The sequence below is a fragment of the Scophthalmus maximus genome, chromosome 1, assembly GCF_022379125.1.
Source record: "Scophthalmus maximus strain ysfricsl-2021 chromosome 1, ASM2237912v1, whole genome shotgun sequence".
NCBI classification, from domain to species: domain Eukaryota; kingdom Metazoa; phylum Chordata; class Actinopteri; order Pleuronectiformes; family Scophthalmidae; genus Scophthalmus; species Scophthalmus maximus.
Genome location: NC_061515.1, coordinates 18,309,424 through 18,327,817, shown reverse-complemented (window position 1 = coordinate 18,327,817; position 18,394 = coordinate 18,309,424). Strand labels below are relative to the sequence as shown.

Below are 18,394 nucleotides of genomic sequence, written 5' to 3'. Positions count from 1 at the left end.
CTTAACTTTATACCAGAAATATAAACTGGAACAAAATGGTGTTTAATGTTATGTAACTCCGAGTGAACTTTAGTCCCTCATATCTCAAGTAAAGTCATGTCTTCTGTCTCCATCACGTGCACAGTATTTTGCATCGAACCCACGTTTCTCTGCATTTGCTCCTTAGAAAATATGACATCTATCTCTTGTCTGAACTTCACGCTGTGTCCCTCAGCTGATACAGTAGCTTCAGTCTCAAATCTTATTTTATTCAAAACCGTAGAAGTCTTGGAAAGTGTCTGAAGCTTGACGAAGCACATACGTTGTTATCTGGGGACCTTGTCACCTGGTATTGTCAACATGGATCTAAAATATATTTATTTGCCTGTCATATGCTAAGGTCTCTACAGTTTCCAAATAAAAACATTACCTCACGTAACCATGGCGGAAAAATGTGGACAAAGTCTTTCCAGGAAAGGTTGCCAGTTTTTCAAGTTCTTCTATAAATAAAAGTCAGGTATGAAGACGTGCTCTGAAACAGGTTTCGCTCACTGCAGGCTGTAACCTTCTTTCCTGTTCATGTCAGTCATTAACATTTCCTCTCGTAATGACAAAAGCCAAAGTCAGTTTGAAATGCTATCTGAAGCTTAGACGGATCGTGAGACACTGGGCCCCCCATCCCTAAAAGAGAGAGACACAAAACAACTACAAACCAATCTCTTTCGACAACTTAATTTTGTGAATCGTCATAGCAGATTCTGTAGTTTTCCCCCTGCTAATTTAAGTTAATGTTCAGATGACCCTTTTCTACCCCCTCAATTTCCCTTTCCATTCCTCCTTTTCAATTTGAACTTTTAGCACCAAAAGTGATGACAAACAGATTTCACCCAAAGACACGTCTTTCCACAAGAATGACACGATGGAAAGCTGAAAAATCAAGGTCAGTCAACAGCAACTGGAGAAAAGACACATTTAGAGAATTTAAAATCGAGAATCAGGACTGGTATTTGAAACTTCAGAAGCTGTTTAATAACTTAAGACACAATTCTGTTGTTTTTTTTAAAAGTATTCTTATGATGTTTACTGTAAGAAATAAAACATTTATTTTACATGTTCTTTCGACTATAGCCGACTTATAATTGCAAGATTTAGTTTTTAATACACTAAAATATTATAATTAGAATCCCTTTATTTTGGCTCATAAACAACCATGAGACCAAGACAAGTTCTGAGCAAGAAATTTTAGTTGAAAAAACAAAGGCAAGTATTGTACTTTTTACTGCACAACAATTATTTGGAAGCTGTATCTACTTTACAAAAAAACATACCAAGGGCTTATCAAATATACTGTTAGTAGTGGAGTGAGTCATAAAAAAATCATTCATAAATAGGAAGTACAAAATTAAAAAAAATATTTGATGTAGAGACCATAGTCCACTAACCTGAAGGTCAGCGGTTCAATCCCCGCTTCCCCCAATGTGTCCTTGGAAAAACGCTTGACCCTGAAAACTGCCTCTGATGGCTCTTTGTGACAGAAGAATGGGTCAAATATATAGTCCATTTACCATAAAAATGTCCTACTTACGGTAAAGTAAGTGATTTAAAATGCAATAACTTAGTAAGGTATTAAAGTCATATAGTAAGTCATGAAAAACAGTAAAATGTCACAGCAAGATCTTTAGATGTCATATCCTCAGTTGTTATAAAAGTTCCCTCCGTGATAAAGAAGAGGGACACGATTATAGCTTTCAACCCTTCTCAAACACACAAAGAGTACTCCGTTGTATCAAGATTTTTATTAAGCTTACTGTACAGCATGTTCATCACATGAAAGTATACTCTTGCACTTTATTGAGAGGAAGGCAAAAGTCCACTACACAACAAGAACCCAGACTCCCTGTTAACAAAGCGACACAGGGATAAGGAAGCGAAAAGGAATACGGACGCACGCGGGGGCAGTATCCCGACAGAACTAAAGTCACCAGATGGAGTCAAAACCTAAATCTAATACAACACCTTTTTGATCGGCAACATTCTCTCAGCAAAGGTTTGACCTAAATAAAAACAGAGTAATAAATAGGCACTGGGGAAGCAGTCACATTAGCGTTATGCAATTAGTCACGAGAGCTGCTAACTGCTTAAAAAAAGGTACAGAGACAGTCGAGAGATTTTTTTGGGGGGGGGGGGGTTATAGTATAGTAGGTTAGTTATGATTATCCAAAAATAAAAACAGATGAAGACAGCTTGAGTGCTTATCAGTTGAAGTCGATTAGGAGTCTGATGAGAAGGCTCTATGCGCATTGGGGAACTGCTGAGAGTTGAAATCCGGGTCTTCCCTCACCCGTTTCTTGATGTCAGCTTTAACCTGAGAGACGAGAAGGGGGGGGGGGGGGGGGGGGGGGGTGTGATCATGACTATGGTGGGACATACGAGCGCTATGTTAAATGCGACATTTTTATGAAAACATGGTTTCAGATCAATTAAATTATCATTCAAATCAAAAACTATAAAGATCAAATGTCATCCAAAAAATTACTGTTATTGATGAATTAAGAGATTATCTACATGGAATTACTTAGAGTTAAAGTATCTATTGATTTATCTGTTTCCTACTTTAATATTTTAGTGACCACTTCTGTTGTAAATGTGCCTCTACCAGTGGAACCATATCTCACCACAATGTAGATTATGACGCAATGAAATCCGCACTAAAGCTGTTTTCCAGTTTTCCTTTCACATGTGGTGAACGTAGCAGAAGATTATCAGAGTTTGATGCGTTCACGACAGCAGGAAAATCTCGTAAACATTCTATTGCAGCTGTGTTGAGCAGGAGGCAGGACATGATGATAACTTCGCTATGGAGATCAGTGTTTTTGTTTGTGAATTTTACGGAGATACTGCTGTATTCTCAGACGGGTTGGCAGCTGGAAATGTCCGGAGCAACATTTGCGTTCTCTCATACAGCCCCTCCAGAACATTTTTTGGAAAATTCCTGGACTTCAGTGCATGTCTGAAAGCAGCATTATCAGCCTGAGTGATGAGCCGTGTGTCCCTGGTCTGTTCTGTGGTACAAGAAAGATTCAGTTACCTGTTCGGCATACGCCTCCTTCGTCACCTGGGTCTCCAGGTCGTCCTGTAATCGCTCAGCGGAGGTGATGGGCCTCACTCCCGTTGTCCTGGCTGCTTGGCTCACTGCATCAGAGAGGGAGAGGAGGCTTGCACCACCCTGTCCTGTCTGAAAACACACATACAAACACACAAACAGCTTTAATAAGGTTGGTTGCATGTGACGCTTGTATGTAATGAGTGAAGTCCCAAACCAATGGGATTACCTTTCTGCGTTTAGCTGGCATTCCTTGCAAATAGGCATCGGACAACGGCGGCTGGGCCTTCATCTTCCTTTGGGTGATCATATCACACCTGATGATGGGCACCCACTCCTGCACCACACATGGTAAATCAACAAGGAACATGGAGATTTAACAGGGGCAGCTTTCAAAGGGTAACTTCACTTTTTTTTCAAGTTAGTCTCAAAACAGTAAATTAAACCCATCTGTGCTTCTGTCACTCCATCGTAGCTCGGCAAGGAAACAAATGTTTCGACAAAAGTCTGCAGAAGCCTCATGTTAGCTCCAGGTTTAATTAAAATTAAAATGTTTTCAGAATAATGTCTGTGGATCCCCATCTCTTGAACTGGAATCATTTTATGGGGGAATTTTAATGTATTTATGGACACCTGAGAATTGTTTAAGGGCGGTCCCAGTCAATTTGTCTTTGTCTATTATTACTCTGGGTAACCCAGCCTTCACAACAATAGTTTACACTTTTCACAATATTTCTACAGCAATTGACGGTTTGTTCATTGGCCCATCCAGACTAACAAATAAAACTGTCTAGGACCGGATGTGTACAAATGACCAAGAGGACAAGTGCTAATATAAACAGCAAAACAATTGTGTGGGCTCTCACAGGGGGAACAGCGGCCGCCCAGGCCTCTGACTCGCCGGCAGACTCCTCACTCCCTCCCTCAGCTCCGGCTGCAGCCATGTCACCACCTAACGGTGCGGCGCCTCCCGAGGCCCCGAGGTCCCCGGACGACACCCTTGTCTCCCGTGGTGATGCCCTCGTGTCCTGTGACACAGACATGGCCTCCTCTGCTGTGGTTGCTGCGGCTGGTGAGAGGGTGTCCCCGATCTTTGGAGGGAGCGAACAGCGAAATGAGGAAACTAAAGAGGCAAAGCACCGACTAAAAGAAAGGCTTGTTAAAGGCAAACTGTGCTCACCGTCGCACTTTGAGCTCGTTCAAGCTCTTGTGTGCCAGTTGCAGATGACTGATCTCTCTGTGAAAGAATGTCATTTAATATTCATTAGCCGTTTCAGACGTGCTGTCCAAAGTAACGGGATATGCAACAGCCATCAGATAAGATTAACTGCTTTCTCTCTAACATGTAACTTTTTATTAACATGTATACAATGTGTTCTGTTGTAAAGGAAACTGATAACATTTTCTAATTTAATTCGTAAAAGGAAATTTACAGTTTCCAAAAACAACATTTGGGATAGATAAACAATTTTTATATGCTGTGTGTAACTGAACACCTATGACATGTGTGTGTGTGTGTGAGGCCTACGCATTTGTTTTCCTCCATCTGCCAACGTGTACACATTCCTCATTCTGGGAAGGAGCCATTGATACAGAAAAAACAAACTTAACTACAGAAATTACCTGTGTGGGAACAATGTAGTTCTGGATCTGCTCCTGTGTGATCGGGATGTGCTCCAGAATGACCTGCAGCCTCATTGTCATCATGCTGGTCATCCAGTTCACCAGGCTGGGGCTGATTTCACTGGACATCCTCCGCTGAAACAGAAAGAAAAAGTCAGCTTAAACCTACTTTTACCTACTGATTTACTAATTCTGATTAATTTCTTTTCTGTCCACCACATGATGAAAAACACTAACATGAATTGAACTAGTGTTGGGTGGAAATGGGTTGCAGATATTGGAGAAACAGGTATTGGAGAAATAGCTGTAGAGTTATGTTATACTCTTGTAATTTAATTTCTTGTTTTTGAGAGGTCAAAAACAACTTACAGGCTTCAGCTGCAGTTCCACAAGAGTGAGGCAAAAATAATAGTTTTTCCTCAACTGGTCAGCAATTGATATTTTTTGCATTTCATATTTGCATCTATCTGACATTGATGATTCCGGCATTGAGATACTAGCCTGGGACCCAGAGGAATTCTGGGGCCTCTTTTAAATTCGCTCTGCCAGAATAAGGTCTGGATCCCCTCCATTGGGAAGTGATTTCCACCCCAATCACAATCGTTTAACTGATAATGGGCGGGGTTTATACCGTGGTGCGGACGGAAGCGACTTTTGTGAACAACCAACGCTGCCGCCAATGAACGAGCATTTGACTAAAATTACCCGATATTTTCATAATTCTCCCACAAAAAAAGGCAAAACTTGTTCATTCACAGATATTGTGGAATCATCACCACTGGCGTCTCCTCTCTGCTCTGGACTGTTGATATTTTCGCGTCGCTCAACAGACGTCACATGATTCGGTGCTATCCAATTGCATCCAGAGGCATTCTGGTCTGCGTCCGTTGGTAACGCCTCTTCGAAATCGAAAATGAACCGTGAGGTTCCAGACTAATATGCATTTGAGTATTAATCTGGCTACGCCAGTCTATTGAGATACATGTGTATCTCAATTTTCACAAACCACTAAATTTGAGATTCTTGCCTGACATGTTTCATCTGGGGTCTACTGCCTGATGAATCAGAGCAGAAACAAACTGAGTTTATGTAGTGAATCATGGTGAACTTACTATTCGGTGGTTGATGACTGCGGTGAGAGCTCTCTGGTCTCCTCTAAGGCAGTGCAGGTTGAGGGCAAGACACTCAAAAAGTGCCTGGTTACACATCTGCAGCAGCCTGGGTCCAAATGTCTCATCTGGATTAGAAAAACCTTCATAATTAGGAAAAGGAATGCTAAATTGTTTATTTCAATAGCCTATCTCTTCACGGTGAACAACTAAAACATGATTATCTTCAGTGCTACAATCACCACAACGTAAATGGAGACAGTAGTGGAACCGAAACATCCATGTAAAAGAAAAGAAAAATAAACCTTTACCAGTGCAACGCAGAATATGTGTGGCGATGCGAGTCAGCTGATGTCTGAAGAAAGACATGTTGGTCTGAGTAACATCAACGCCGTCCAACACGGTGACTGAAGACTCTCTCTGAGAGGAGGTGAAAGAAGGTGCCGTTAAAATGACTTGAAGAAAACAGATGGCAAAGCATTTCCAAGTCACATTTTGAAATGTGCTGAAACACGAAGTTTTAAAGATTTCTTTATTGACCTACATAAAAGTTCTTGCAGGCATCTCTGACTAGATCTTCTTTTAAATTAAAATCTTACAGTGTAATAAAAGGTTTGGTAACATGTCATCATTTACTATTTTGTATTTTACTATATGAGGAGGACATCAGGACTTACAAAGCTCTCGGTGATGTACTCCTCCAGTTCATTGACGAGACTGTCGGCGGCCTCCTGAGGGAGGGAAACATAGGACATGAGGAAAAAAATCCATCAAAAGTTTACAACAATAATTTCTGGTGAGTAGTACTGACAGCAATGTTTTGGTCGGTGGGCTCTCTGCCACTGAGGTAGTTCTGGGTGAAGAACTGTGACAGTTGAGGCTGGATGCGACCCAGGGGTTGGTGCTGGCCATGAAGCAGCATCACCAGGTCCGACATGGTGAACGTCTGGCACACCAACATCAGCAGCTCTCCAAAAAACCCTAGGAACAATTATCAAACAAAAGACAAAACATTTAATAAAAGAAGGAAATACATAAAATGCTTCTTGACTGAATGATGAACTGTTCTCTACCAGTCGGATCCTCGGGACTGATGAAGATGTTGGTTGCCTGGGAAAGCCGCTGCATGAACTGAGCGATGCTCTCCGTGTCATTCTGGGCCTGGCCCAGTGAGCCCATCATGGTGCCGAGAACACCGCGGACGATGCCTGTGAACAACTCTGGGTTGAGGGCTTCGGCTGCTGCAGTGGGGTTGGGCATTGGGTTGGGCCCTGCACCGGGAGCTGGAGCAGGACCAGAGGGTGGTGGAGAGAAGATGGGCTGGGCCTGGAAATGAAATGTGGATTTGTTAACACAACACACACACACACACACACACACACACACACACACACACACACACACACACACACACACACACACACACACACACACACACACACACACACACACACACACACACACACACACACACACACACACACACACACACACACACACTCAGACTCAGACTATAAGTCCTCGTAAGAGCATAGGAGACTTGATTGATGACAATAACGTTCCTAAATAGAAACGCAATCTTTAACATTCATAAAAGTATTTTTTTGTTTAGTTTATTAGTTGTCCAGACACACGCTGCCATCTGACTAAATTTACAAAATTATTATTTAAATCTTCTCGAAGAAGAATAGAACCGATTTTAATACAGTTTCCACTACTCGGTGCTACAGACAATAACCAAAAACCGTATTTGAATAAGTGACCGTTCCTCTCTATAATACTGTGTAGGGTGGTTTATCGCTATGATAATAATGATAAATAATTACCAGGAGCTTCACAAAATAAAATATAACTGGAAAGATAGCTAATCACTACACACTGAGTTTATTTAGAGTAGTGGGAACTAGAAAGATATTTTAGGTTTGCAGGGTTTGTGGCAAATGTTTGACTATTTTCCATTATTGAAATTACATCTTTTTATTGATGCAATCCTTTCACATAATACGTGCGCATTGTTTTTGGATTACAGAGATTATATGCAATTTCTGGTGTGATGTGTTTGGTCATTGTTGAAACGCATGTACAATTTTTAGGGCTTTTCAACTCATCCAAACGCTGACCTGTTGCATGAATTCACTCACTCCCTGGATGAAGGCCGGGACACCAGATGTTGTGACAGTGATAGAAGGGGCTCCTGTGGGGCCGGGGCCAGGTGCACCAGCTACCCCCAGGAGAGAGCCCAGGAGCTGGCTGAGGTCTGGGGGCATCTCCTGGGACTGGGGCTCAGTGGGGTTGGTCTCGGGCTGGCTCGGTGAACTAGTAGTGGTTGCAGTAGGTGGAGGTGTTGGTCCTGAGGTGGAGAAAGAAAAAGAGGAGGAAGAGGAAGAGTTGGAGTTTTGAGAGGAGGAGGAAAAAGAGGAAGAGGCAGATGTGGATGTGGAGGAGGAAGATGTGACAGTTTGACCCGCTGTGGATAAAACAGATATAACAGAAATATCTCTGATTAACAGAAGACCTTTACCGATCTTTAGCTGCTGCTATTACTAAATAAAAAAATTGGAAGAGGTTACCCATTTGTCCTGGCAGCAGAAGTTGTCCAACTAGTCCACTAATCATCTGGTTGAGAGCAGCAGGGTTGAAAGCCTGTGGTGGAAGATCTCTTTTAATTTGGTCTCAAATGTTTATCATGTTGACAATTAGTCTCAAAAAGCATACAGGAACCAAAATCAGAAAACATTACACCCACCTGTCCTGGCTGCTGGCCGGGCATTGCAGCCCTCACGTTGATCGTGGTCCCTCGGGTGCCAAAAGCCGGAGGGGGCATGTTGGGTGCGAAAGGGGGTCTGGTGAACACAACCCTGGCCTGGGGACCAGCATTGGGAGGCGGTGGGGGAGCGGTAGGGGTGGTGGTGGGTGTGTTAGGACCTGTGGTGGTAGTTGAGGAGTTGGCTGTGGAGCTGTAGCCAGGAGGGGTGGGCTGGGGTGGGACCGGCTGACCAGTCGCAGCGGCGGTGGCGGCACTGGTAGCTACAGCAGCGGCGTATTGGCTGATCTGTTGCATGAGATTTCTCATGAAGTCGGGGGGGAGGGCACCTGAGGGCAATAACAGACCAGTGAAGTAGAACAGCTGGATTCACTTTGGTTATCAGCAGAGAACGAGACAGAAATTTATGTTTTCAGGCTGCAGCTAATAATTAATTTATCTTTAAATGATTTTCTCAAAAAATCAAATCAATCATTCCACCTATAAATATCAGAAGGAATTCAATTTCCTATCATTTTGGGCAGCTAATTAATTTGTACAAATACTTACTTGAGAACTGTTGCTTGATAATTGAATAGTTGCAGATTGATTGTCTATCAATCAATCAATTGACTAATCTTTTGCAGCTCCACAATGCTTTATTAAACTTCAGTCAGAAAAATGAAAACTGGACTTTCACTCGAGGTCCACTTGACAAGACTGTGTGAGGTGAAATGAAGTCCGACAGACTTTGGCCTTTACCTGGTTGTCCAGGCATCTGCTGACCAGCCGCTGCCGGGTTAGCACCTGGGCCTGCACACAAACACAAAAATAGTTTGAACCTCGTTCATTTGCAATAACAGAGCCTCCGTTCAACATGGGGGGGGCTAATGAGCCTATAATTCAGAAAAATCCTTTAATTTTTTCGATCAGCGAGCAAAGGCTGGTGGCAGCAGAGCGTGGAGGATGCAGTGGTAAAATGTGCAGGCATTTCATTCCAACGCACTGCTGCCCAGCAATACGACACACAAACGGCTTTGACGAAATCGAGCATTCAATCAGTGGCGGTTAGGGGACAACACACCGTCCGTGTTCATCTGCATCATGACCACCGGGACTGCCTGGTGGCTGATCCTGATGACCCGGGGGCCAGCCTGTCCCTGTCCCGTCTGCTGATTGGACGGGGAAGTCTGTGGGGGAGGGGTCTGTCCCTGACCTGCCTGCTCCGATTGGCTGGCCGACTGAGCGGTTGGGGCTTGTCCCTCAGTGTTGTTGGCTGCAACAGTCACTGTGGCACCCAGGTTCATCTGTTGGTGAAGATGCGAGCACGGTCAGCCTGATTAAATAAAGGGTTCACAGTGACTTCTGTCGAAAATATTCTTGTGTTCACTTACTTGCACCGGGATGTGATGGTGTACAGCTCCAGGCAGAGTGACTGGGGTGGAATAGTGTGAAAAGGGCCGTACCACATGCAGGTGGCGGGGTACGGGGCTCATGAGGTTAAGACGCAGGTCACTGAGGGCCACAAGGGCGTTACCAAGGAGACGGAGGCACTCCAGTGTTAGAACGAGAGTGCGCTGGTCCTCCTCTCTCTCCTGTGCAGAAAAGATAACCAGCTTGAACAACTCTTTGAGTGACAATTAGATAATTTATGTTGAAAAGCCTCGGCACTTTGACCACAAAATTTTTTAGCAAAATGGAATATAAACATAACTAATATAAATGTAGATTCCTGCACATTAGGCCTCATCCAACTGCTCATATGAACAAATGAATTCTCAAGCCCCATTGCACACACAAGTGTGTAATGATGCGTTCAGACCAAACACAAATTTTTCCGTCAAGTTGCTTGCGCGTCTTTGTCACAGGATCATTTGTGTTTGCTCACATTGCAAACACAAGTAAAACAATGTTGACCTCAATTTCAAATACAACGTCAGTTAGTCTGACACGGATGTCAGAAGATTTAAAGATTTGTGCCAAATTCTTTTTAACTATTCGGTGACATGTTTGTGAATCACACTTTCCAGCTAACAGCAGAGCAGACGGCCTTATATGGCAACTGTAGGGGCATCAACTATGCTAATTTCACAACTGAGCACCTCCTCGTGAACAGGTGGTGTTTATCAAAGCGAGAGGATCAATTTATGACACTTATGTACAGCTATGAGTTTGGTGAATCAACTTGGAACACTCCCACAAGCAAACACCACAAAAAAATTAAGATAGCTTTAACACAATACTGTTCATACATAAGGTTCGAAGTGTCACTAACTGATGACGTGTTTCAACATATTTTTAGGCCAGACGTCGTGTATCAGGTGGGAGTTTGATTGTTTAGTTGTTAAATTATACATGAAATAAATAAAAAGTTAAAAAGACGGTCTGCATTGATTCAACTTTCACACATACAGACCTGAGATAGTTTGAAGTAAATTATTTTAAATATCATAAGAAAAATTCTACTGTTATGAAATAATTGCTGATAGTAAAATTCTACCTAATATTTAAGTTCCTGCTCCAGTTGAAAAAATAGGAGATTATTGAATGACCGAGGTGGGAAAACATTATTATTAGTATGCGGCTGTTTGAATCCTACTGCATTGTTGTTGTATTCTGTGGTGGTGGCTGTCTCCAGGATGGTGTGAGCTCTCTGGATGAAGGGCTGAAGTCTCTCTTCTACCCTCCGTAGCTCAGACAACATCTCTGCCAGCTCGGCTGGGCTCGGATGACTAGAGGAGGAAGAGAAAACAAAGCCGGTCGCAATCAAACACGATGAATTGATTCTTTGCCAAATAATTGAATGCTCTTTTCAAATTGACCTGACATAAGAAATCTGACATTAAAAATAGCTTTTGTGAATTCTCACACAACTAGTGTATGTGGGATGAGTAACAAAGATGTCTCACTTGGGTCCAGGTTGGGGCGTTGGTCCCTCAGACTGCCCTGAAGAGGAGGTTGGTGGAGGTGGGGGGGTTGTTGGAGGTGGGGAGGTGTCCATGGGCTGGGAAGGAGAGGGAGTGGAGGTGGTGGAAGAAGATGAGGGAGGAGGCGGGGCAGCGGCGGCGGGAGCAGCAGCAGCAGCAGCGGCAGAAGATGTTGTCTCAGTTTGTGAGGATGAGTCACTCTGCCGAGTCTAAAAACAGACACAAGATAGCATCAGTTTTTACTGATACGGCAGCCATTTCTATAAGAACTTCGCTGAAGGAATAATTTGAAGGTGGAGCCCTCACCTCCATCCGCTGGATGAAATCATTGACGTCCCTCAGAAGGTTTTCAGCGAGTACCAACCTCAGCCTTGGCTCACTCTGCACTGGCTGGTCCATATCAATGTGCACATTCACAGACCCATTGCTCTAAAATGGAAAAAGGTGACAATTAACTAAACAGGGTAATGTTGTGTGGGATTACATACAAATCAGCAAACGGTATCTCACCCCAGTGCTGGTTGTGACTCTGGTATTTCTGGCATTCTCTCCCACCATCTGCTGGACTGACATCTAAACGAAAAGATTAACACGTAGCGTTAACACACCTTTGGAATTGACAGTTAACACGCGAGAAAAACCTGCGTTGGTCCTTAAATGAAACAACTCAAAAAGCAAACCTACCTGTATCTGCTGAGGGTCCATGATGTTGACAGGAAGGTTGAAGGTGCCCAGCATTACGTAGCTGTTAGCATTGCGATCATGCGGAGGCACAGGGGATGGCCCTTGGGAGGACGAGGAGGGCCCACTGTCTGAAGTGCCTCCTGACCCTGAGCCGGGCTGAGACGGCGGAGGGGGCGCCCGCTCCACAAGGTGTATCACCTTGCCACCCACATCTGGGACAACAAGAAAGAACTATGGTTACATCTGTGCATATAAGGTGTAATCAGTTAAAACGCAGCTCAGGTGAGTACTGGAGAGAACAAATAATGCAACGCAATCGGGATGCATCTAACCAATATTTTCAACATAGTAGAACATAGACCATAGTTCTTTGGTCTGTAAAGCATCAGAGGATAATTAACATAAAGTCCAAAGTTATGTTTTCACATAGCTTTTGTTGGACAAACAGCAACAATCAAAGTCTGGCATCTTTGCTTGAAAACTGAAAAACTTAAAAATAGATGTTGAAGGATTTCTGCCAATTAACTAATTGATTATTCAACTAATCAATGCGCTGTAATTTCACGCACAGCAGTGATCCATCCATACATAGAAAAACTCAAATTAAACTCCTCCTTATTTGACAACATGTTTTACCAAAATGTTACAGAAGCAATGTGTATCTAATTAGGAATAAATTAGAAAATATTTTTAAAAGATCTGCTGTAATACTGTAAATAAACAACACATGAAGCAGTGCAGAGAAAAATCTACAATTGCCCTTCAAACAAGATGAAATCCCAATTCTTTATTGCTTACTGTAGTCTGCCAGAGTCCTTTCATCCTGTAGCACTCTGCCCTGGTAGATCAGCCTCTGTTTGTCCACAGGGATCCCCACTGAAGGTGCAATATGCTCCTTGAACTCTTTCACTGTCAACTACAGAGGATGGGTGGAGCAGACATTAGTCAGACGACCACCAAAAGCTGATGGAAAATGACAATACACTCCAGATTTTGCAGTAGAAGCTGATGAATTTACCTGACCACCAACAGTGTAGGTCCTGCTCTGGGAGTCCAATGTTTTGACCGTCACCTCTATGTCTGCAGTTTGTTCCTCCATGGTGTTTCTGTATCATAAAACGATGCATAGAGTAAAAGAATTGTTCTACATTTTACAGTTGAAATATCTGTCGGCACATTCTAGAGGTGAAATGGAGACAGTTCTTGGTAGTTGTTGTATATAATATGTGCTTATACCCATAAACTAGCAAAAAAAAAGGAAGCCATTTAAACACACATTTTTACATTGGCCCAACCAATGTATCCGTCTAACTCTACCAGTAATCACATGTCTATGAGTAATTTTTTATTCCATCAGCTAATCCGTTGATTATTTCAGTCAATTAACTGTCTAATTGGCAAGTGTATAAAATGTCACAAAAACAACACATCATAATTTCTCAGAGACCTGCTTATTTTTTTAATCATACCAACAGACCAACCAAAGCAAAATCCCTAAATGTTCACTTTACAAAAACAGGAAAGAAGCAACGCAATAGAGAAGCTGGGAGCAATTAATGTTTGGTGTTTTTGCTTAAAGGGAAAGTAAACATGAACCTCATCAATAAACATAGCAGTTGATATTCTGGTTCATGTTTCACAAATCTGAAACTGTTGAGCTCCACTGGGTAAACGTGGTCCAGATTTAACCAGTCTAAGCACAGCAATCTTTGTAATCCAGACCCAGTCTGATGAGGTGATATTCCTTCTTTTGTACTTTCGCTAATAGAATAAAGATTTAACAAGTCTAAAAATGTGTTTTAATAACGTTTTACATGGTAACCTGGTAACCTAGTCAAGTACTGTAGTATTGTGGCTCTAGATCTGGTCCACATGTGAGAAAGGCAGGGATAACGCCATGTTTTGCCTTTCCAAATATTGACTAAAGATAAAAATTATAATAAATATTCACAAGTGATGATACATTAGGTCGATTTGTTTATCGTGTGCAGGTTTATCAAGTCTAGATGAAAGGATTTGGGATCTTGATCCCGTACAATGTGGTGTGTGTGTGTGTGTGTGTGTGTGTGTGTGTGTGTGTGTGGTGGTGGGGGGCAATGAAACCGTCCATTTTATTTTGTTTATCAAGCATACAGAATAACGGTTTGACAAATCTGAAAATCGGTTCTATCCAGCCACCACATTCACACCGTTAATCCAGTCTAATACAAGTCTATGTGTGGTAGTTTATATCGGGACCAGGTCTGATGAGGTTTGGATTTGAGAAATAAGCAGCCGCACATACTGTACGCGTTTTGTTTTCACAACTAGATTAAAGGTTTCACAAATCTGTGATGCCGATTTAACCTGTTACTGTGTTCTACCGGCGCGTTCACGTTCGTTACATCACGTGAGGGTAGCTGTATCTTGCTCGCCCGGTGGACATTTCATGATTTAGACACTTTGTGACATGCAACGCTAACGTGCGAGGAGCGTTAACATTAGCCCGGCTAGCGTCCAACGGTTAACTAACGTCAGCTACCGCTGGCTTGTTAGCCCGAGTTAGCCTAATCGAAGCTATGCGGGCTAGGCTGATGCTAATCAAACTACACGATGTTAATCAGCTTTTCACACCAGAGGCACCAAGGTGTTTCGTTTTCATTGGCGTCTCGCGTACCTTAAATGTCGCACTGTCCTTCCAGTTTATCCAGCGTACGCAGCTGTTCCTTATCACCAAATAAGACGCAATTCACTTCCTAACACAGGCTCTGGTACTTGCTAGACGCAACCAGGCTTGCGCGACGGATGTGACGTCAGTTCGACACCGGAACCGTTGCGCAGGAGAAAAAAAATGGCGAATCTCGTGGAGGCGAAAACACAACAGCAGTTCGAAGGGTTCCTTGCAAAAGCCGGGAAATGTCTCACCGTTGTGCATTTCCAGGCGGCGTGGGCTCCCCAGTGCGGCCACATGAACGAGGTGATGGCCGAGCTGGCCAAGGAGCACGCGCACACCACGTTTGTGAGGCTGGAGGCCGAAGAGGTGCCCGAGGTGTCGGAGAAGTACGGGATCTCCTCCGTCCCCACTTTCCTTTTCCTCAAGGCTGGGGAGAAGGTGGACGTCCTGGACGGGGCCCATGCTCCGGAGCTGACTAAGAAGGTGCAGCGCTTGGCGGTGAGCGGGAGTCAGGCCGGGGCCGCGGAGGGCAGTGCCGCGGACCCGAACCAGCGGCTGAAGAAGCTGATCAACGCGTCGCCCTGCATGCTCTTCATGAAGGGGTCCTCGCAGGAGCCCCGTTGCGGCTTCAGTCGGCAGATCGTGGCCCTGCTGAAGGAGCACAACATCCAGTTCAGCAGCTTCGACATCCTTTCCGACGAGGAGGTGCGACAGGGGCTGAAGACCTACTCCAACTGGCCCACGTACCCGCAGCTGTACGTGAACGGAGAGCTGGTGGGGGGGCTGGACATAGTGAAGGAGCTGGCCGAGTCCGGGGAGCTGGAGAACACCTGCCCGAAGGCTGTCACCTTGGAGCACCGGCTGAAGGCCATCATCAACCGGGGCGCGGTCATGCTGTTCATGAAGGGCAACAAGGAGGGTGCGAGATGTGGCTTCAGCAGGCAGATCCTGGATATGCTGAACGCCACCGGGGTGGATTATGACACCTTCGATATTCTGCAGGATGAAGAGGTGCGCCAGGGCCTGAAGACTTACTCCAACTGGCCCACCTACCCCCAGCTCTACGTGAAGGGAGAGCTGATCGGAGGTTTGGACATAGTCAAGGAGCTGAAGGAGAGTGGAGACCTGGTGTCGGTGCTGAAGGGGGAGTCCTAGGTCGACTAACCTTGGGGGGAACGAGAAGCGACCACACGCCCACGTCGGGCCTCCTGTCACTGATGCAAAACTACAGGAGAGCCAGGAAATGAAAGAGACAATTTATAAAGAAGAAATCAATAAACAAATAACTCTTATAACTTAACTATTGGAGCAGTTGGATATAGCATCCACTTTTGTTTAAACTTGTTCTTATGTTTCACAAATGAAACTTCCGTTAACAATAAGAATTTACTTGGGATTTCATTCAGATTTTTTCCATAGCACCGTGGTGTAATTTTTGAAAATACATCTTCAGAAATGTTTAAGGTGAAAGTCAAGCGATCCCAGTGCTTGGTCCCTAATTTAAAACATTTCTGCAATTAGTGATTTATATGAAATTACCTCTTCATTGCAATCTGACACTGGGGAAATGTCAGGAATGGCTGACTTAAGTACATATTATCTGGTGTGGGCATTTCTGGGTTACATCTGTCCTTTCCAGTATTCACAGCCTTGCACTTAACAACAGGTTTATATTTCGTAAATACTATTTGGCCATTGTGTATCCAAGAATCACCTCTGGTTTATTCTACATGCTTTTTTTTTGTTCATCAGTAACATTATGATTAAAAAAATAAAAGCATGAGATTTTGTTTGTTTTTTGTGCTATTTACACAAACTAAACTACCATTTCTAGTTTCAAACATAAATAGAAGGCCTTTAACATGGTTGAAAAAGGGGGGGGTGTATTGCACTGATTTTGATACAGAAAAACAAGGAAAATTGTTGTTTTGGTGGAATCATAGTTACAGAACATCCACAATTCTTGGCTGTCGTTCAACCGCCGTTAAATTCAAATAAGGCTCTAAATGGTTATTGAGAACCGGGTGTGAACACTAACAGATGCATTTCTGAGAAGTGTCTTGAGACAATGTATGTTGTGATTTGGCGCTATACAAATAAAATAGAATTGAATTTCTAGGAAAAAAATGCTCCGAAATACAGCCTCAAACCTTTAAGAGGAGAAGACTCAGCAGCTCTTAGATGATTGTGTCAACAAAAATCCAAGTTTAATAAAATGTATTCACATATTAAAAAGTAAGTACAGGAATCAGTTTCTTTATATGGTGTGCAACAAATATTAGAAATGTTAATAATGAAAACTGGAAGCTGGAATCTAACTAACATTTGACACTGCATAATGTGTGTCTCATAGGTTTTAATTTAGAAGTTTTCAAACAAAAACAATTTTAGATGTGATTGGTTAGATTCCCACCTCCAGGATTTGTGTAGTTCAGTGGATTTAATGCAGAAAACCCCCCATCTCCATCAAAGCTGGGGGATTTCTGTAGAAGTTTCTACAGGTGTATAACGTGTGCAGGCAAGCTTGGTGTTTGACACCACTTTGTGGATGTAGCGCAGAGTATAACTTGATATAAGACCCCATGATGACCTATGTCAGAGCTGAATTCAACAGTCAAAAAATACAAAAGTAAATGGCAACTACTTTGATGACTGATAAAAAAGTCAAAAACGGCACCAGTTCACAGGCATCAGGTTTTCTAATGGGAATATTTGTTGATTTTATTCCTTTTATATAAATCATCATATTTTTGTGTTGCACTATTGGTTGATTTAAAATTGTGACACTGATAGCTATTTTACTATTTTATGTTATAAAAGACTGATTAACTGAGAATAATAGTAATAATATAACTATTTCTATAGCACTTATCTAAACAAGGTCACAAAGTGCTTGACAAAATACGTAGGAATAAAACGGCACAGAAGAACACGGTTAGAAAAATAAGAAAATCATGAAAACAAACAACACCAGTTAAACCCAGTTTGAATTCTGGCATTAAAAGACTTTCCTACAAAAAATATGTTTCATAATGATTTAGAAACAGGTCAAAGTGGCAAAAGCCTTAGTCACCAGCCTTGACTTAGAAGATAATCTACAGATTGTGTCAGCAGAGTGCGTTTGTGTTTGCTCTTGCAATTATCTCCCCCAAAACCTGACAATGAAAGATAAGAAAAAAAGAAAAGTTAGCGTTGACTTTAAACATGTAGTTAATGATTCCCAGTACAGTATGTTGACGGAGAGCAAAAAAACAGACTCAAAACAGATAAACAGTTTTCTAAGTGTTCCTGGCAGTATTTGAGGTTGAAATACAATTCTAACCGCTTCGTTTATTAATTCAAAAGAAACCACCATTTCCTGCATATGACGGTGACTCAGTTAGTAAGAGTGCGTTTCAGCGAGTTTCCCCTTAAAGCACATTTTGCAGCGTGAGGAAGGATGATTCATAAAGAACGATTCATTTTACTGAAAAGAACACACATCCCATATTCAACCCATTACTTGGCACTGGAGTAGATCAGGGGTACTACAGCTGTATGGGTTAATAATTGACTTGCACCCACACTCCTTTC

The 18,394-nt window shown here is 42.8% G+C and overlaps 2 protein-coding genes across 3 annotated transcripts; one reads left to right on the top strand and one right to left on the bottom strand.

Annotated features, from left to right (window-relative positions):
• Positions 1-1,760: 1,760 nt before the first annotated feature.
• On the bottom strand, positions 1,761-14,963 carry bag6 (BCL2 associated athanogene 6). Of its 2 annotated transcripts, none has more exons than XM_035629839.2 (25): positions 14,825-14,963; positions 13,187-13,274; positions 12,967-13,084; positions 12,169-12,380; positions 11,995-12,057; positions 11,791-11,913; positions 11,467-11,693; positions 11,157-11,289; positions 9,952-10,152; positions 9,642-9,864; positions 9,320-9,370; positions 8,561-8,907; positions 8,385-8,457; positions 7,935-8,281; positions 6,888-7,140; positions 6,626-6,795; positions 6,492-6,545; positions 6,126-6,234; positions 5,818-5,957; positions 4,706-4,840; positions 4,263-4,319; positions 3,949-4,173; positions 3,312-3,419; positions 3,068-3,214; positions 1,761-2,344 (listed from the first exon to the last, which is right to left on the bottom strand). In XM_035629839.2, the coding sequence occupies exons 2-25, from the start codon at positions 13,265-13,267 to the stop codon at positions 2,249-2,251; spliced, it is 3,693 nt and encodes a 1,230-aa protein (XP_035485732.1). In that variant the 5' UTR covers positions 13,268-13,274; positions 14,825-14,963; the 3' UTR covers positions 1,761-2,248. The 2 variants fall into 2 exon arrangements, with proteins under 2 accessions (XP_035485732.1, XP_035485733.1); XM_035629840.2 differs by having other exon boundaries at positions 5,818-5,942.
• glrx3 (glutaredoxin 3) lies at positions 14,964-16,610 on the top strand. The gene has a single exon (XM_035629847.2). It carries the CDS (start codon positions 14,999-15,001, stop codon positions 15,974-15,976), a length of 978 nt encoding a protein of 325 aa, XP_035485740.1. The 5' UTR covers positions 14,964-14,998; the 3' UTR covers positions 15,977-16,610.
• Positions 16,611-18,394: the final 1,784 nt, after the last annotated feature.